Source organism: Podarcis filfolensis (assembly GCF_964270895.1).
Source record: "Podarcis filfolensis genome assembly, chromosome: 15".
Classification (NCBI taxonomy): domain Eukaryota; kingdom Metazoa; phylum Chordata; class Lepidosauria; order Squamata; family Lacertidae; genus Podarcis; species Podarcis filfolensis.
Genome location: NC_139618.1, coordinates 6,008,230 through 6,026,294, shown reverse-complemented (window position 1 = coordinate 6,026,294; position 18,065 = coordinate 6,008,230). Strand labels below are relative to the sequence as shown.

At 45.4% G+C, this 18,065-nt stretch overlaps 1 protein-coding gene across 6 annotated transcripts in view; it reads right to left on the bottom strand.

Annotated features, from left to right (window-relative positions):
• The window catches only part of USP32 (ubiquitin specific peptidase 32), a 122,531-nt gene that overhangs the window by 19,585 nt on the left and 84,881 nt on the right, over nt 1-18,065 (bottom strand). The window contains exons 10-21 of one of the 6 annotated variants that reach the window (XM_083587381.1): nt 16,895-16,978; nt 12,709-12,770; nt 12,440-12,542; nt 11,384-11,573; nt 10,174-10,349; nt 8,864-9,004; nt 6,944-7,061; nt 3,821-3,975; nt 3,038-3,119; nt 1,776-1,850; nt 744-882; nt 295-400 (exon numbers count right to left, since the gene is read on the bottom strand). In XM_083587381.1, coding sequence (XP_083443507.1) covers nt 295-400; nt 744-882; nt 1,776-1,850; nt 3,038-3,119; nt 3,821-3,975; nt 6,944-7,061; nt 8,864-9,004; nt 10,174-10,349; nt 11,384-11,573; nt 12,440-12,542; nt 12,709-12,770; nt 16,895-16,978 — 1,431 coding nt within the window. Of the gene's footprint in view, nt 1-294; nt 401-743; nt 883-1,775; nt 1,851-3,037; nt 3,120-3,820; nt 3,976-6,805; nt 7,062-8,863; nt 9,005-10,173; nt 10,350-11,383; nt 11,574-12,439; nt 12,543-12,708; nt 12,771-16,894; nt 16,979-18,065 lie in introns of all 6 variants that reach the window. The other 5 variants (XM_083587384.1, XM_083587379.1, XM_083587380.1 and 2 more) reach the window with 5 other exon arrangements.

Here is an 18,065-nt window from a genome sequence, read left to right as displayed (position 1 = left end):
TGATTACTAATCCACAGATTCTCAGCAATACAATCAGTGATAAAGGCAAGGGCCGTGCACCACTTTAAACTAGGCTGGAACAGCTAAAAGCCCAGGAGCTTAAAAGGCTGATTAGTGGAAGCAGCCGGAGAAAAATAAAGGCAGCCGCTTGGTGGCAGCAGTGATGTTAGGGAGGAGGCAGGGGTTGGTTTGCCTAGTTTGCTTGCCCCCACGGACCCTCTCATGGTGCAGGCTGCAGCGCCACCTTGTAATTAGTTTGCAGATGAATATACGACAACACTTGTCAGTTCTCACCCGTAACTTTAAAGGAGCAATGTTCTTTTGTGTCCCGCTCCACAGCTCTTGAATCAAGTCCCCGTAGCATTTGGCCATATGTCCCTTCATTCCTATTGGATTTGTCCTGGAATGCATAATGATGAATTGAGCCAATTAGCCATTTGTTGCATTGAAAAAAGAAAGAAAGGAAAAGCACGCTGAGAGGCACTCCACACACTGCACAAAATGAGAGGGAGGAATCCTGGAGTGTGGCACAGCAGACGAACAGGAGGGGTAACACTTTTAAGGCATCGCTGTTAAGCTTCCAGCATGGCAAGAGAGGGACTAGAGGGGGAACCAATGTGGCAGCCCGACAGATGTTGCTGGACTACAATTCCCATCATCCCCAGCAACCAGCATGATGGGAGTTGTAATGTAACATCTGGAAGGCACCACGCTGGCTTTTCTGTGTGATATACAGAAGTTACCTGTTGAGCTCGTAGAGATGTCTGCCAGAGATGAAATACTGGGTAAGAGGCTGCGTGTTGCTGACACACTGGATGCTGGAGTTCATGAAGCAGGTGTTCCCCAGGTTGCTCAAGCCAGTCGCCCCCTTTTCCGTTGGAACTGAAAAGGATGAAGGGTTGCAAAGATGATGTTACTCCTTGCTGCCTGACGTAAATGTGTACACACACACACACACACACACACACACACACACGATTTAAATTCCCCACAATGCTCCAGAGGGATGCTATGCTGGGAGCTTTGTGGAAATAAAAATGGCTGACCATTGGTGGGAAAGTATTCTGTTTGTGGGCTGTAGGCATCACAAGTCAGCCCTGATGGGACCCAAAGCTGTCTGGTATTCATGCCTTCTCCCCTGGCTTACACTGGAAGCACGCTTGTTTTCTCTTGTTCACGTAACTTTAAACAACTTTCCTACTTTGGGTGGGACATATAGGTCACAGTCACCTGAATGTGCTCTATAGTCAGATGACAAACTGATATCAATTACAAACTCTTTTTATGTTGGGAAGAAAGGTACACTAGCCTGCATATAAGTGATTTAAGGCTACGCATGCACACGCCTATGCAGTAATATTTTTAAAGAAATAAACTCTAGGGGAGAAAGGCGAAAGAAGAGCAGCTGTGTCCAAAACTGTGTTGTGCGGAAACAGATTCCCACTATTTGTATCTAGCCTCTTTTTACTAAAAGGGCTGTAAGTCCTGCAATGTCAGACAGGGATGGGTGTCGCTTCTGAACTTCCTGCATTTTTAGTTTAAAAGAACAAGGCACAGAAGGTATCAGTCTAGGCTACAATTCCCAAATCTGCTAGCTTTCTACCTGCAGGCTGCCTTTCCTTTAAAAAAAAGGTAGCATCTAGAAATATGAATCACCATCTGAGGCGATTCAGCCCAGTCTATAACCTCAGGGCTCCAATCACCTCGTTTCAATGCATATGTCAACCAGCTGCTGATATTTTTTGTTTCTTTGGACGGGGGAAGCACACACTTACCCTTATGCCTGTCTATTTTACTGCTGTTTGCTATAAAGGACATCTCCTCTGGCCAGCTCATGTCTTTGTTTCGAACTGAAAAACACAGAACAAAGCTTAGTGGGATAAACGCTCCCCTCAAATTCATGATACAGCCGATCCAGTAATAGGCAGCTGCTAACATTTACAGCAAGAGTTGGGAGCCTCTCTGAAGGTTCTCCTATACAAGAGCTGTGCAGGGGTAGCCAACTTGCAGACCCATCACATGTTGTTGGACTCCAAGTCCCATTGGCCACAACTAGCACGGCCAATGCTCAGGGATGAGGCGAATTGTAGCCGCAGCTGGAAGGAACCAGGTTAGCTATGTCTGCTATAAAGGCACCTGACAAACAGATCCTCATTCGGCCATGAGAAATCTTTACACTTCCATTGTGGAAGAATGTTTATTAACCAAACCCTGGTTTCAATAATAGTCCATTGGATTTGGCTCTCTAGAAAGGTTACAGTGCCACCGAAAGTAAGTAAGTAAATGCTTGTTTGTTTGATTGATTAAAATTTGTACACAGCCCTTCATCCGAAGATTACAGAGCGGTTTGCAACATAAAACTACAAAATGAGAATACAAAATATGTCATAAAAACAAGAACAAACCAACAGCCCCCCTCCCACATTAGCACAGAATGATTTGGTAAGGGGGGGGGCAACCACTTTCCTTGGTGAGTGAGCCCATGGCAAGCCTCTATTAAGCCCAAGCCTGGCAAGATGAAATCTGCAAGTGAATCCCAACTCAAGAGCTTCATGCTGGAGTCTCCCTTGGAAATGTTTTTGCTGAAGGATGACAACCCACAGAGCAAAGCTGTGGGGCTCTCTCCTGGATTCCTGAGCCTTCCGGCCTCCCATTTCTACTTACAGCCATCTCTACCTTCTGCCTGTAACCAAGTTATCTGACAAATGAGGATAAATATCACTGTGCCTGGCCAAGTGCGCTCTGGCTCATAAGAGCTTATGCCAAAAGAAATTATTTAGGCTTCAAGGTGGCATTTAAATCAAGAGATTTTGCTAAGTACAAAGCATACAGACTTCTTAAAGACATAAGACACGAAGCATAGGGGGGATTATGTACAGTATATATTAATATGGCTTACTGAAAAGGGGGCAGTAGAACAGAAAGCCTGGGGAAAATGTAGTAGTTGGCATAAACAAATAAGTATTTGGTTAACAGGTGTCTGAAAACACTTTGTGCCACAGAAACTGGCTCCAGACCGCTTCCCTATTTCTCATACCTTCTATTATTAAGTGCTGCTCATCCTGGATGCTCAGGTATTCCAAGGTGTGGTCCTCATCGTCCAGAAGAGTAAGGTAGTTCTGCAAAGACAGGGGAAAGGGAACAGCAGCCTTTCAGTTTTTGGTTTAGAGCAGGTGTGAAGAACCTGTGGCCCTCCAGCTGTTGCTGGACTACAGCTCCCATCATCCCTGTCCACTGGACCATGATAGCTGCTAGGGCTGATGGAAGCTGGGAATCCAACAGGATCCAGAAAGGCCAGTTTTCTCACCCCTGATTTCCTCCGCAGAGGTTGATATCCTGGGAATGAGATGCTGGAACAAAAACCCCCACACAGGATTCTGCGTGCACTCGGCTAATCCCAGTGGCTGCCTGCAACCATGGATGCTTGGACATTAGGAGGGTCACAGATTCAGTCAGAGGCATACCTAGAGGGGACCTTGCACACTCAGGTGCAGCTAAAATTGAAAGCCCAAAACCATGGCACTTGAAGTGGGGGAGAGGCAAGTACAGCATGCAAATGGTGCCTTATGCACAGAGTGTGGTCCTTTCCCTGCCAATTTAGACATTACGCCAAACCACAGCTGAGCTTTTGTAACTGTGGGCGGCCTCCCTGAACTGAGCCACTGTCTGTGGGCAAAGCACTAGTCTGACCCCGGATAGCAATTATCACAAATAAACACCTTGTTACCAATAACCTGCACACCCGCCCACCCCTGACTTTCCAACCAGGTTATCTTCCAGTCCTTGAATGTAAAACTTTGTGCGATTTTCTGGGCCTTACCTCGCTGTTGTAGAGCCACAAGCGCATGTCCTCCTCTTTTATCCGTAGCCTCTGCGACAGATACTCGTGGATCTCCTTAATCGTCTGCATGCGGCTAAAGCAGCCAGTGTAGGCCAGGACCCTCTTTAAGGGAGCGCTGGGAGATGGGACGTTCCCTGCATTCACAAGACAACAAATGGTTTATACATATGGGCAGCAAAAACAGAGAAGAAGGCCTTAAACTGAGTGCCCCAGGGATGGGGAACCTGTGTGACTCCAGACACGGTTGGCCTCCAGCTCTCAACGCTCCTGGCCATTGGCTGCACTGGCTGGGCTGATGGAAGTCCAACAACATCTGCAGGGCCACAAGCTCCCCAGTTCCTGGTATACAAAAGGTGTTTCCTTAGGCTTGTTTGGGTTTGCTGGCATATTAGGACTGGTTCAGAGAGCCGCCTTCTCTACTTACATCACCAAGGCTTAAGTAGGAGGGAGGCAGAACACACACAGAGACAGAATGGCCAGGTGAGCAGGAGCCCTTGTAGTGCGTAAGGCCTGCAACCATCCTCCGTCGACACAGAGTTCAAGCCACCCACAAGTGACCACCTATGACAGGTGTGGGGAACCTTCTGCCCTCCAGAGGGTTCTGGGTGGGAGGTGTAGCTCAGCCACATCTGGAGGGCTAAAGGCCCCAGATACCCGATGTCTGGGACGCCTCCACACATACAAATCGGATGTTCTTAATTTGTAATGGAAGTTCTTTGTGCTGCAAGTCGCTTTGGGTCTCTCTGTGAGAAAAGCGACAAATATAACAATTAAGATAAAATTTTATCTGCCTGTACCCCTGGTTAGTCATCCTACTTCCACTGGCACCAATTGCAGCTAATGCTAACAGGGGTTCACCTTGAAATCCGATTGAGAGCCAAGCCAGGTTTGCGCTAACCATAGTTGCTCCTGGTGCAGCAACTAACCACGATTAAAAGCCAGAGAGGATTCACAGGCAAGAGAAGAGACATCACAAGACTGTAATGATCTCTTAAAGGATCCCTTACCTAGACAATTCTGTCTCTGTGTTTTCCCCTCAAATTATCTTTGCAGGAGCAATAGATCCCACCCAGGGGAAAATATACATTTGCACTTACAAATCATCATACTTTTAGACTGATCAGCCTTCTCTAACCCAATACCCTAAAAATATTTTGGGCTACAACTTCCATGAGTCCCATAGCAGCATTGCCAACAGTCAGGGGTGATGGGATTTGTAGTCCAGAGGCATCTCGAGAGCTGTTTCAGATGGTGGACCACCTTAGACAATTCTTCTTTGATATAACTAAGAGCCAGACACTGAACGTTTTTGCATGCAGTTGTGCCCAAAGAGCAAAATTTAAACAGCAATTTCTTTTTACGTCAGCAAACCATCTATTTTCTCTCCACACACCGAGCAAAGGATTATATTTCTCCATTAACATACATACAAACAAAGCATTTTTTCCGGCAATTTTAAAAAAGGTGAGAGGATTAGGAATAAGATTACAGCAAGAAAGCATATTGGGGTGGGGGGCACTGGAGATTAATAGTTGATTTTAACAGTTAGTACAGAGCAAAACCAAATTCCAAATCATGATCAGATACAGCAAATTTGAAGAGGCCACAAATCTGAATCAGGGAATTTGATGTGTTCAAGGCAAAGCAGTTCCCACCACAGAATGACAAGTAAGAATTTGATGGTCAACTGGCTGACTTTTCAGCACAGCTGGTTAAAGAAATCAGCCCAATTTATAAAAGATTTTGGGGCTCATAGCAGACCCTTTCCCTTTTAGAGAGTGGAAGAACAAGCATTGAAGTTTTAGAATGAGAATTCAAGCAAACTCTTATTAAAGGCTTACTTATCATTAGAACTTTCCTCTCCATGGCCTGCCAATCTAATGCCAGCAATGGTCCCAGGAATTCAGCATGTGTATCATGCCAGGACAGGGTATCTGTGGCCCTCTGGATGTTGTTGGACTACAACTCCCATCATCCTTGACCATCTGCCACACTAGCTGGGGATAATGGGAGTCATAGTTCCAAAACATCCGGGGAGCTGGGTCACAGGTTCCTCTCTCCTGATCTAGTATTAACAGTGGGCTAGACATAGAGGGCTAATAAGAATTAAACACAATTCCCCTGCTGTGGAGGTTTGTGTGTGAAAAATGAGAATCCACACTGCCAAATGCCTCTTTGAAAATGGTGCCTGCTGCAAGCTCCACACCTCCTACCCACAGCATCCTTTAAAAAGGAGTGGGTGGGTTGAATAAAATGCAACCTGGACTCTGCAAATGTGAACTAGGGCGTTCCTGATTGCAGATTGACTTTCGGCCGCCTGCCCCCAATGGCAATAACTGCTCACAAGTGGGGGGGGGGCGATACTGAAAAATTCCATGTCTTTTGATAAAAATGGTAAAATGCCCAGTGAGTTTCAGTGAAAACGTTCCTCAAAAATTCAACCTATTGTATATTACTAGTAAAGACAACATTTATCAGCGTTCTAACAAGGTTCTTAAATGTATGCTTCCTTCCAACTCTTCAGTGTATTTGCATTGAAGCTGATGAGTGTTTTAACTATACTTTCTGCAGAAGAACTGCTGGCCCTTCAGCTGCTGTTGGACTACAACTCCCATCATTCCTGACCACTGGCCATGCTGGGTTGGGGCTGATGGGAGTTGGAGCGCCACCATGTCTCAAGGGCCACAGTGTTACCCAGGCCTGATTTCTTCAAAAGCTCAAAATCCATACAACTGATCAGTTAGGGAGCCTTTAAACCAGGTCAATAGCTTATTTACTACACATTTTCACCTGTACAGATTGTTTTCATCTGTACCTCATCATTCAGAGAGGGGGAAAATGGCTTCTAATGTCTCATGACCTTTGATAAGAGTTTATTGTTTTGTTTTAAACCATCCCTTTGGAAGCGGGAAGGAGTTTCCGTCACCAGCCCCGCTTTGGAAGATTTCATTTAAGATCATTTACAAGCAGTGCCGCAGCAAAGCCGTTGAAGTCTGGGCGGTGGGGCCAGCCTCCCTTCGGACACTACGCAGCTGGCTTCTTGCTGTATTCTTACGTTACCTCTCGGCAAATGTTGAGGAAACATCCTCAGGCTCATCATACCCATGTTCACCCAGATGTTGGACTGCTGCGTCCGGGTGGCGGGCTGCTGCCTCAGGAAGAGCAGGTAGCGCGGGAAGAGCTCCAACTCAGGCAGGTTGGTGTCGTTGTTTCTGATCACCTGGGGAGGGGAGGAAGAGTGTTCCCGGTTGAGAGGTTGGCAAGATTACCTTCTATGCAATCTATGTGGGGCTGCCCTTGAAAATGACTCAGAAACTTCAATTGGTCCAAGTTACTGCAGCAGCCAAATTACAGTCGTACCTTGGAAGTCAAACGGAATCCGTTCCAGAAGTCCATTCGACTTCCAAAACGTTCGGAAACCAAAGCACAGCTTTTGACTGGTAGCAGGAAGCTCCTGCAGCCAATTGGAAGCCGTGGAAGCCCCGTCGGATGTTCGGGTTCCAAGAACATTTGCAAACTGGAACACTCATTTCTGGGTTTGCAGCGTTTGGGAGCCAAAATGTCCAAGTACCAAGGCGTTCGGTACCCAAGGTATGACTGTACTGGCTGGTGATCTGTTTAGATTTCATATAGACCAGGGTTGAACCAGCTGCACTGTTTCCCAGTTAATTTCTGGGGCCAACCCAAGAAGCTCATGTCAGTACTTAAAACCTCAAACAACTCAGGCTAAATTGACCCTCTCGGTTATTCCACTGCCCTCAGAAGCTCAGGGGATGGCGGCCGAGTAGCACAGCGCTACTCTTGATCCTGGATGCCAACTTCTCTCAGCCTTGCCCAAAATACTGAAGAACCTAGAACTGAGGAACCTAGAACTTTCTACACACAGAGACTGTGCTCTTCCCCCTTTCACTTATTTGTGGCACTGGCATACTGCCCAATTAACCTTGTCCTCTGGACAGCTAACCAAGAGCACACTGGCTAAATGCACTCCTGAAGCTTGCCTGGCACACACAAAATCTGGCCTGTTTCAGGTCATGAAAGACGCTCGTTTCCATGGAGAATGTGTGGGAGATGTTTAGTGTTGAATCTGGGCTTTGTCAAGCTTTGGAGTTAACAGCCAGCAGACAGAAGCTTCAGCAGGCTGGCTGCATCCATCTCTTAATAATCAGCAAAACCATTTGTCCAGCTCTATGTAATACCCCCCCAAAAAACCCCAATGTGAACAGAAGCAATACAAAAACCTGTTTAGGAAACAATTGCTCCCTGATTTAAAACTGGCACACATCACACATCAAAATAACCCATAAACCAGGGGTAAGGAACAGGACCCAGTTAGTGGACTAGGCTATCCTGAGCATCCTCACTCCAACCGCAGTGGGCTACTTTGACCAACCTGTCAATCACCTGGTATCAGGGAACCCAACTTCAGAGGAAAGAATCGGGAGCCAGGTCTAGGCCAGGCTGAAAAGGACGCCAGTCAAAGAGCTTCCAAGTGGAACCAATCCCAGTAGGGCTTGTAATTGGCTGAAAATTTAGAAGTATATAAGCCCCACTTGCCATCAGGAGTCGTTAAGACTCTCAACTGTCCTGTCTTCACTTGTCACACCTGGCATTGTATATGACGGTAGACATGCATCAAAAGGGGGAAAACCTCATGGAGATAAAATTAGGACCTCTGGTTGACATGTGAGGGTGTCATCACAAACTCCAGATACAGTTTGACCCTTGTGCTATAAATCCCCTAAACAATAAACCACCTAAGAGATTTTTAAAACGCTTATTCCCCACTCCACACAAATTAAACTGAAGAGAGCCAAAGTATACTGATTGAACTTCACAGCTCTGACTGAACTGGAAACTATATGAATAGTAAAATGCTATTTTCCCCACCCCAGCCTTTAAAAACTTCCTGCAAAAGTTTCATCAATGGTCAGAGACACTGAGAACAGGGTGGCATGAATGAATGTGAGCACCTGGGCTCTGGTGGAGAACTCGAGGACAGTGGCCGTTTTCAGTACTTACTGGTCTCGGCAAAGACAGGTTTGCGCCGTACCAATGGTAAAGAGCCCTCCATACTGGTTCTGGGACCATTTCATAACTCTTCCCTTGAATTAACTGAGGAGACTGCTTTAAACGACCACCTTCCAGAGTCAACGATGGAGCCTTCAAAAAAAGAGTGGGGAGGGCAATGTCAGATCTTGAGCACTGCAAAACTGCCAAGCCAAAAAGGGTGCAAAGTATGGACTAAATAAAGCAAATGATTGCTGGAACACTTGCTAACAGGTGAGCTATCTTTTGCGAGAGCATCCCATTTCAAATAACCATCATCATCAGTGCTTCTGCGTATTTGCTCATCATAGCAAATCTTCCCCTGAGCTGTGGTTGAGCAACCATTCTCTCTCCTAACCTTATTAATTTTGCTAAAATATTTTTTACCATGCTCTGCAGCCAAAAAAAGGCTTCCCAGAGCAGCCTGCATTGATCAGTAATGAAACAACCCCTGTTCCGGCTGACAAGTGAATAGGCGTGGCATGAAAGGAAAAGTGAATGGGAAGGAGGAGGAAAATAACAAACTCAGGCATTAGTTGCTAACTTACAAAGCCATACTCTTTCTTGCAAATTGCTTCCAGCAATTGTTCTTTCCTTGCCCAATGGATGGAGCCAGGATGGTCTCTTTCCACCCTCACCCCCAAACCTTAATGTTCTCTCTGAGAGATAGGGAGAGCAGCCTCCCAGTGTATGCTGGTCCCCTGCCTGGTTGCAGAGTGTACTGCCCTTCAGTTCTGGAGCTGCAAAAGTGGACAGGGATCATTGCAACAATTATACGGAGATCCCCAATGCTCTCCTCAAGGTTAAAAGGCAGGTTGGCTGCTGCATTACCAAGGCATGAGGAGCACCCAAAGCAGCAATCCCCTTGCTTCCCATTGCTGTAGCACCTGGAATGCTTCGATTTCCCAGGGCCAACTCAAACCTGGCAACCACAGTTTGGGGCTTCACTAGCAAGACCAGCCAAGGGTTGTAGACCCACATGAGTGGCAACTGTCGCTCAAAGCACATGTCACGCCAGCTGGTTTATCAGCTACAGCCATTCTTGGACCATGAGAGTTTGGCTTCAGTGATCCATGCACTGATAATCTCCTGGATTGATTACTGCAAGGTGCTCAACATGGGGCTGCCCTTGAAAATGGCTACAACTGGGACAGCAGCCTGGTTGTTCAGTAGGAATATGCCAACACAACGCACAACGATGCGCAGATTAAACTAGAATTTGTGACAAAGGAAGGCGTATGGGAAGTCACTCAGATATTTCCTAACACCGCCAATGCCATTACCTTTGTTGGGTCTTGCGTTACGAGGGGCTGGTTATCAATCGCTCCAGGCCGCTGTGGATTGAGCTGCAGCAAAATGTTCCCATTGGATCCAAGCAGGCACTGATTGTTGTTGTCCGAAGAGTTAAGCTGACGGGAAAAGCATATCTCGGCACTAGGAGGCAGGGTGTAAAGGAAATCTGGAAGGGGAGACACAAAGAGAGGACAGAAACAATCCTTTTTTGCGGAGTTATAGGTAGAACACCGGTCAACCAGCATGCCCAGTTAAAGAGAGGCAGGTGAGATTCAAAGTAAAACAACTCATTTGGAATAAGGAATGGGAACTCCCAACTGGATTAAGGCCTTTAAAATACCTGACTCTATTTTTGACCCCCAAATTATTCAAAGCTACGCCTGCAAAATGACAGCTTGAATCTTTTATGTTGTCCAACCATGATCACCACACAAATTTATATGTTGTTAGACTTCTTAGGGCAGGGACCTGTCCTCTTGTGCTTTGTACAGTGCCAGGCACATTGGGCATTATCTAGCCAGACAGATCATACTCCTGCTATGTCACCTGGTGACGCTCTGCTCCCAACTCCCATAAGCCCCAGTTTCTATGGTCAATAAAAAAGGATGAGGGGTGAGTCTAGCAGCATATGGAGGGCCACAGGTTCCCCACCCCTGCTCTAAATGCCCAGCCTTTATTTGTTGAAGTTACTTTGTGGTTCTGAAATGTTAGCTACTGTGGCTCTGGTGTGCTGGCTGTAGCATATGAAAATAAGCAGGGCCTGCTGGATTAGCCCAAAGCCCCATCCAAGCCAGCCAGATGCTCACAGGAGTGAGATGCGCCATACCAAAGTAGCTATCAAGTCTGGTCAGACAGGAATTGACAGTCTGGGAATCAACTCAGTTTGCTTTTGAACAATGAATGGGTCATATTGAGGAAGCCAGGCTGGAGTAAGCAGCTTCATAGGATGAGGCACAACTCTACTGGACCACTGGAACAAGGACGGGGAACCTTTCTGATTCTCCAGCTGTGGCCTGACTACAACTAGCATTACCCCAAGTCATTAGGCAATGCTGGCTGGGGCTGATGGAAGTTGGAGTCCAGAAACAGCTGGAGGGCTGCAAGCTTCACATCCCTGACTTACTGCTTCACATACGCTCTTGACGCATCTAAATTCAAATCACTTTTAAAACATTTTTTTAAAATTAAGTTAATGCTTACTGCTAGCAGTCTCTGAGGCTTCTGATGCAGTAGAAATGCTATCTGAAAACTTTTCTTCTGTGGCACTGAAGTAATTTAAACGGCCTGTTTTGTCTTCTCCCTGCTCTGGCGCATGGGCTGCAGCACCCGGGAGCGAGTTCTTACCTCTGCTTAAGACAGACGAAGGTTCGATCACAACAGGGCTAGCATCCTAAAATTAGAAGAGAGAAATGGAATTGCAGGGTGAGGCTCTAGCAGATACAAAGCACATTTAACTGGGGGGCCTAAGGCTTAAAGAGATGTAACTGGAAAACATTTTGCACAACTGACCATTTCGCTACCCAACGTATCAATCAAATTCAATTCAGTTTTCTTTTTGGGAAGGACAGAGGTGATTTTCAAGTTGCTAGCCCCTCATAATAATGGAGAAAGGCCACATCAACTGAAAGATCCTAAACTAGGCTGCAGGAAGGCATTTATGAACAAGGCAACCCTGCTGGAATAGACCAACTAGTCCAGTACAAACTATCATGACGAGTGTTCATCGACAGCATTAACCTCATAAATTTGTGCAACCCACTCTTAAAGCAGCCCAGATGAGGGATCATCACCCTGCCTTGTGGCAGTGTAGACAATATGAAGCTAGACTGACCAGTGGCCTGATTTAGTGTAAGGGTCTTGCTGGAAATGTTGCTGATTGGACCTGCAGTCTAAACATAGAAGGGCATGAACTCTCTTTCTTAGTAACATTCATGAGGACCAGAAGCTGAACGTCTTAAAAATGGAGACTGCAAACAGAAGCAAAAAGCTGTTGAGAACTGGCAGAATGCTTTCACTCAAAGACTGACAAACAGGGCAGAAAAAGAAGAGTCTGAAATGGGTCTGAAAGCTTACTGGGACTTCAGAGCAAAAATTTAGGAGAACACACTGGTGGTTTTGGAAAGCAAATGGCTCTCTAATGGAACTGGGGGGGGGCACTTTAATTGCCATCTTCCCTGCACACATGTTTACTAATTAGCTGACTGATTAAATACAAGCTCTTCCACTCCCCCACTCCAAAACAAATGTTTCACTCACGTAGTTGACATATTCTTTCCACTGCTGCCACCAAGGCATCGCAATAAGAAACCAGTTGTGTCCTTGCTGAAGGCCATATCTACTTTCTCGTTCTAACCAGCCCCTAGGTCAAGAAAAACAAACCAAAACAGATCAGAATAATATGCAATAATAAACAACCATATGGTGCTTTCATGTGTTCAAGTAAGGTAGGAGGTGACTATTATCCCCATATTGCAAATGAGGGGACTGAGGCTGAGAGAGAGAGAGTGGGCAACGGGGAGGCATACCTGATGATTTGTCCTTCCTCTTCTGGAGTGGCAGGCCTTAGACCTAAGACTATATGGCACACCTGGAGACAAAAAGGAAGAAGACGACAGAACAATTTAAAGCAAGAATAGCAGGTCTGGAGCAGAGGAATGACTAGCAGAGGTATAGCTAACACCTGCTCCTGCATATGCTTGAATACATATTATATATTGGCAGAAGGGGAAGACTCATGGATGTTGACCACTGCTTCCAATAGTTCCTTGTTTCTTCGATAGCTTCCCACTCATGAATCTTGTGTTCCTTTCTCTTCTCTTTACTGCTGCACAGTGGTACCTCGGGTTAAGTACCTAATTCGTTCCGGAGGTCCGTACTTAACCTGAAACTGTTCTTAACCTGAAGCATCACTTTAGCTAATGGGGCCTCCTGCTGCTGCTGCGCTGCCGGAGCACAATTTCTGTTCTCATCCTGAAGCAAAGTTCTTAACCTGAAGCACTATTTCTGGGTTAGCAGAGTCTGTAACCTGAAGCATATGTAACCTGAGGTACCACTGTAATTAAGCACTGGATCCTGCTCCCCAGTCCATTTCTAGTTTGGGAAACGTCACTGTTGAGTAAAGACTTCCTTTCCCCATGTTGATCATTTTTCTGGAGTTTGGGGCTAACTCCCCCCATGCCCCAGTTTGATTTCCCCCCTCTTCACTCCTGAACTGAGAAGGGCCGTGACACTGGGAGGGCATATGTGATCCAACTTTTTTACCTCATGTCATCCAATTTTCTTAATATTTTGTACACTTGTTGAACAATCATAACTATGTTTAAATCTAAAATTTTAATTTTTATCTCATCCCCTTTGTGAGTTATGAGGGTTTGAAATGTCAAAAAATTGACAATTTTGGCTTTGCCGGACTACACAAAAACCTTAAGAGCTCAGCCCAAAAGTGAGGTACGTCAAAACGCCAATCTCTTCAGAACTTCTTGGACTTTAAGATATGTCACCTGATGGACTCACTTTAAATTTTAAAAAGTGATAAAAAAATTAATATGATTAACCCCCCCCCCCAAATGTATTGCTTATTTAACATTTCTAAGAGCTACCTGCAAAATTTCATCTTCGGATCTCAATGGGATCATATTAAAAAAACCAAAAACATTTTGTACATACATGCCAGGCTTATTGGGTTCTATTTAGGATAAATGGGTTTTCTTGGAGTAAAATATAACAGAATAAGCAAGACTTCAAACTGTAATATCAGTTACTTCAAGAATGTCTTTAGAAAGTTATTCAATTAAAATGTAACTGAAAAGCTAGTTTTCTTTTAAAAATGTGTTCCAAAGCCGAGTGATAGCTTGCTGTTGCATGGTTTCTAATTTCCCATCATTTAAATCAAAGGGGTGTAAGTTCAGTTGTGGAGCACAAGGCCTGGGGTACAGTCTCTATGACCTTCAGTTTAAAAAGCATTTCAGCCGTACACCCTAGAAAGCCACTGGACATCGGAACAAACAATGCTCAGGCGGATGGACCAAAAATCTGACAGAGTGAGCAGCTTCCTATTTCCTAAGAGAGCAGTCCTTGATAAGCAGATGGCTTCACCGGTGGCAGAAACATCTGGCTAAAGCATCCAAAGCTGCGAATGACTTGATTCAGAAGTCATGCCAAACCATGGTTTGCACTGGTTTCAGAGCTGCTTTTCTTTCCCATCCTCTGACCGTTCATAAATTGACTCCTGCCTCCACACTGCAGCAGTCTCTGAAAGCAGAGCAACGCCAGCAACTAAGATTTCTATGATGCGGATGCCAAGCCCAGCTACAGTTAGCACAGTTAGCTACAATTAACACTAAATTTACCAGCTGATTGCAAACCAAGGTTTGTGCCAATTCAGGCACCACGACAAAGTGCATGCTTAGCCATGCTTTAGTGCGATGTCGGAAGTCGGCCAGTGACTTCCCAACAGAGCGGGCAAAAACTGCAGACTTTAATTCACCCACCATGAGAAAGGAGGGCAAGACAATCAAGAAGCAGACTTGAGCGGCATAGTGATATGCATGGAAGAGTCAGAGCCATTTACCGAGAGCTGCATTTTAAGATACCAACACTGTATTCCACCCTTTTAGCTGGGTGATCATCAGAAGATTTACACTGTCTTCTTTATGCAGTTCTCGAGGCCACCAATTTGAATCCCAGCAGGAAACCTTTTTGGGATTTAAGTTGATACTACAGTGCAAAAATTGCATTCTGCTTTATGAATAAACAACAACAAGAGAATCATTAGCCGGCAGGAAGCGATATAGATTTCCCTAAGCACAAAACAGCTGGCATTTTTGATGCTGGCCTTTCTTTCAAAATCATTATAAACCACACGGCTGTAGTTGCAGCTGAGTTTGCCGTGATTATTTTACAAGACGTACTGGTGGGGGTGGGGGAGTGACTTCTACTAGGAAGGAAAAATTCTTAAAATTACAGCAAGGGCAGATGGGGAGGGCTGGGTCACCTTTTCCTCCGCCTCATCTGTTCCGCTAGGATGAAAATTTGCTCAAGCTGCACAGGGGCAAAACTAAAACTAAAAAATGAACCTCAAAGAGGAGTAACAGAAATATTTTACACACTTTGGACTACAAAATAAGACTTGAGAAACTCAAACTGGAAAAAGATTGCTATGTTTCCGTACAAAGATGCTTGTGTGTTAAAGAGCTTCTGGTGATATTCTGCTTTGCATGCTCCCGTCTTCAGAGGTGCATGGGGCAGGGGCTAGGCAGATATTGGCCCAGTCTGCACAATACTGATCTGGGACCATGTACAGTGGTACCTCAGGTTAACTACTTAATTTGTTCCGGAGGTCCGTTCTTAACCTGAAACTGTTCTTAACCTGAAGCACCACTTTAGCTAATGGGGCCTCCTGCTGCCGCCGCGCCGCCAGAGCCCAATTTCTGTTCTCATCCTGAAGCAAAGTTCTTAACCTGAAGCACTATTTCTGGGTTAGCGGAGTCTGTAACCTGAAGCGTATGTAACCTGAAGCGTATGTAACCCGAGGTACCACTGTAAATGTATGGGCTCCAGAGAGACTTCCCCGCCCCCCTGCCCCAAGCTAAGCCAATGTTGGGTTTAGTGTATCATCTAAGCTGGAACGTAGTTAAGCTTTCTCCTCACTAACCATGTGCTGCATTGGCCAAGGTTTGCAGGGTGGGGAGGGCAGAACAGCAGCTGAGAGCTCCTCTCGGGAAGCACACAAAGTCACATGACGTCAGTAAGCTGTCGCTTGGGCTTGCTAGGCCACGGGGGTGCTTTCTACACTGCTATCTTGACTTTGAAAGACCACCTCCAGGCCGGTAGGGTGTTATATTTTAGGCGCCAGTGAGCGATTGTTTTATAAATGAATAAATATCCAAGCTTTGGGGGCAGCTCTGAAACTGGTAATTCATGCTGCCCTTAATGCTGGCTGCATCTGCTCTTAGATGCCTTTTAAAACTGAGATTAGGAAAATTAATAAACTACAGACCTATCAATGGCTATTCGTCATAAGAAGCCCCTGTTTTCAGAGGCAGTATACCAACATGTGGCTCGCGGAAGATTCCCCCTCCCTGCACTAGACCTTCCATTCTCATGCTCCATTGTATTCAATTTGCTTTATTGCAATGGATTGTTTTGTTTACGAGAGAGTGGGGAGCTATTTTGTTGTGTGTTGCCTCGAGGACCAATTATTACTGAAAAGGTAGGATATAAATGTCTTAGAATAATGACTCTTTAATTGAGTGGTGATGGGACGGGGAGCCAGTAACATGTAGTTCTGCATGTGCTGGTGTGACACGCACTCACGCTTTGATTTGCAACACATTTGCAGACCAGCCAGCCAGGATTTAGAAGACTGAACCCACTTAATACAAAATGCAAGAGCTGTTATATCACTGAACACTTCTGCATTCCTGTGTGAGTCTCACTGAATTTTTCACTTTTTAAAAATAAAAAAAACCAACAGATTGTGCTTGAAGGCATCCCAAGATGCCAGAATGCGTACAAACTAAACTCGGCATCAGTCAGGCAAGGAGAAGCATCTCCGTGAAGCTCACGCTACAGGAAAAAAAATAGACAGGCAGGAACGCTCAGCACAACAGCTGACGCAGCAATCGGCATCCCACGACTGCAAAAAAGCAGGCAGGCAAAGCTACTTTTAATTGCTGTACAGTTGGGGTTTGCAGCCTGAGTGGAACTCACCTGGAAAAGGAGATTCAGAAATTCGTTGGCAAGAGCACTCTTCACACTCCAGATTTGGTAGTCTTCCAGAGTAAGGTGGCCGAGCTAAAGTAAAGAAGGAGGCAGCAAAGAGAATATTTGAGCATTTCTCCAAGCATCTGCCCAATATTTACACACACACACACACACAAATAAATAATGGACATTGTAAAGCATGGGTAGAGACCCTTCAGCCCTATTAAAGCCCACCAGGGGTCCCGATTTTGTCTACAAAGCAGTTTCCGCCCAAACCCTGCCCACTGATACAGCCGCAGCTGCAAAGGAACCATCAGTGCACGCCTGATTGTTTGTCTGCAAGCTGGGTTTACATTCGGTGCCTTTTAAATTTGATGCAAAATACAAGCCTTGTTGGAGCTAATTTCACTCAGGAGCTCCCAGAGTTTTTGAGTGCAAGCAACGCTTGCCTTTGGCATTTAATTCAGTACCAAAGGCAAGCCCCGCTTCTGACAGGCAAAGTGGGATAAGAGTCTTCTTTTACAGTCACAGCTTTGGGTTTGACAAGTGGGCTGGAAAGGAAGAAATGAAGAATGTGGAGTGCCCTCTTGCTACTTCCTTTGAAGTGTGATCACTTGGCATCTCATGATACCAGGTGTCAAAAATGGCCCAGGAGTGGTATTGCTCCCCAGCAAGATCCAGTTCCCCACTCCCTTTTTTAAAAGGGACACAATATGCACTTTCATATAAAGGAAGGCTACTGGTGACAATACTTTCAAATGGATCTGAAAACCAAAGGGAGCAGCAATTTTTCACATTTACATAGGCCTGAAACTGACTATGGTTTCCTCCAAAGAAACCTGGGAACTACAGATCCTCAAGACATTATTCCAGCCATCCATATTAAAAATAGTCTTTTCCACAACAACATATAACTCCTGACCCCAGGTCCTGCATTGTGCACCTCAAAACTTGCATCCTGAGCAGAGACGCAGTTGGAGCCTCCTCTCAGTCTGAACAGCAACAGAGGTTTAAGCTTGGTGGTAGAACAGCTCCTTTGCAAGCATACAGCTCCAACATACAGCTCGTCTTGTAAAACATTGTTTTAAATGGAGCATACTAGTCCATACTTGTATATAACATATATGACTAGCACATCCATTCTTTCATCTGATTTATGCATCTCAAAAAAGCAAGA